Here is a 1,501-nt window from a genome sequence, read left to right on the forward strand (position 1 = left end):
CTGAGACCCTGCCTGCCCCACGCGGGCTAGACCAGGCTCACAGCCCTGGGGAGCCCCAGACAGATGCCCTGGGAGTCCCACACCGACTTCATGAGGTGGCACCCGCCCTGTCCTCTGGGTGTCACATGAATCATGAGGAAGGCAGGGGGCCCCCACTCCAGGTGAGCTGGGCAGGGCAGGCTGTGGGGAGCCCCAGGACAGCAGCTACGACTCACAGCCAGTTGCCCCGCTGGCTGCACTAGCCCCCCCTCAACACCTGGCCCAGAAATGGGAGGGCAGGAAGGCTGCCAACTGCCACGTGGCTCTGTCCACATGCCAGGCTTTCTTGTCCTGGGGCAGCCCCAGGACCCCACTGCCCCTCACTATCAGCTCCTCCAGCCGCTCCCACTGCAGGGGCCATGTGAAGCACACGGTTCATGGAGGACCTTGGTCCCAGCCGGCTCTGCCAGTGCGCCGCATGCAGCGCACTGGGCAGCAGGGGCCCTCCGCAGAGCCTCAGCTCCTCGCGGCCACAGCAGAACGCCCACCAACGCCAGCTGGGACGACCCGGGATGCAGACGCACCGCCCCTTCCCTCCCGTGCTCTCGCCTGCCCGTCCCCGTCCCCGCCGGGCTCTCGGGCCTGTGCGCCGCCTCCGTGGGCACCGGGGGCCGGCCCACGTCCAGGTGCTGCTCTAGCACCTGCTGCCGGAACTCCGACACCTGCGACTGCCGGTCCTCCTTCTCCTGCCGCAGCCGCCGCTGCCGCGCCAGCCACTTCTCCTCCTCGTTGGTGCGCTGGATGAGCAGGGCTGTGGCTGCGCTGCTGCCCGGCAGGGAGAAGATGCCATGGCTGGAGATGAGGCTGGGCACAGGGTGGTGCGGGGCTGGCGTGGGGTGCAGGGGGTGCTGCACGGGCTTGGGCGCCTGCAGGCCCGCCTCCTTCAGCTTCTCTGTGGGACAGACACGCAGTCACGGCTGGCCTTGGCACGCCCGGCCCGCACCCCTGCCCTGCCTGCTCTCTGCTTCCGTCTGCAAAGGCCAGAGCCACGATAGCCATGACAGCAACACCAGGCCTCGAGCCAGCTCCCAGCAGTCTTGTCCCCAGAGGGAAAGGCTGTGGCCAGGTGGCACCACTTGCACTACCGAGGCCTGGCCGGCTGGCTCCCAAGGGCGTAGTCCACGCTCATAGGTGACGTCGCCAGTTGTGAAGCGAAGTCACCGTCAGATGGTAGGGTGCAGCTGCCACAGGACACGTGGACACCACCTTTCCTGCACCTGGGCTTCCCTCGCTGCCGCTCGCCTCTCAAAAACGAGAGGTGCCCTCCACCCACTGCATCTGCACCGGCCCCTGCCTTCTCCCCCAGCCCACATCCGTGCCACTATGATGTGGCCGTGGCAGGGGGCCCCGCGCCCCGGGAACTGGCAGGCGCTGCGGACTCGGGCCATCTGGAGAGCCAGTGGTCAGAGTCCACCAGCACACACTGTCCGGCCGGGCCAGCAAGGTACCCGCCCGTGTCGGG

The 1,501-nt window shown here is 68.5% G+C and overlaps 1 protein-coding gene across 1 annotated transcript in view; it reads right to left on the reverse strand.

Annotated features, from left to right (window-relative positions):
* The window catches only part of GSE1 (Gse1 coiled-coil protein), a 117,146-nt gene that overhangs the window by 13,800 nt on the left and 101,845 nt on the right, over positions 1–1,501 (reverse strand). The window contains 1 exon segment of the mRNA XM_027773481.1: positions 589–931. Coding sequence (XP_027629282.1) covers positions 589–931 — 343 coding nt within the window.

Source organism: Tupaia chinensis, unplaced genomic scaffold (assembly GCF_000334495.1).
Source record: "Tupaia chinensis unplaced genomic scaffold, TupChi_1.0 Scaffold000355_1, whole genome shotgun sequence".
Classification (NCBI taxonomy): domain Eukaryota; kingdom Metazoa; phylum Chordata; class Mammalia; order Scandentia; family Tupaiidae; genus Tupaia; species Tupaia belangeri.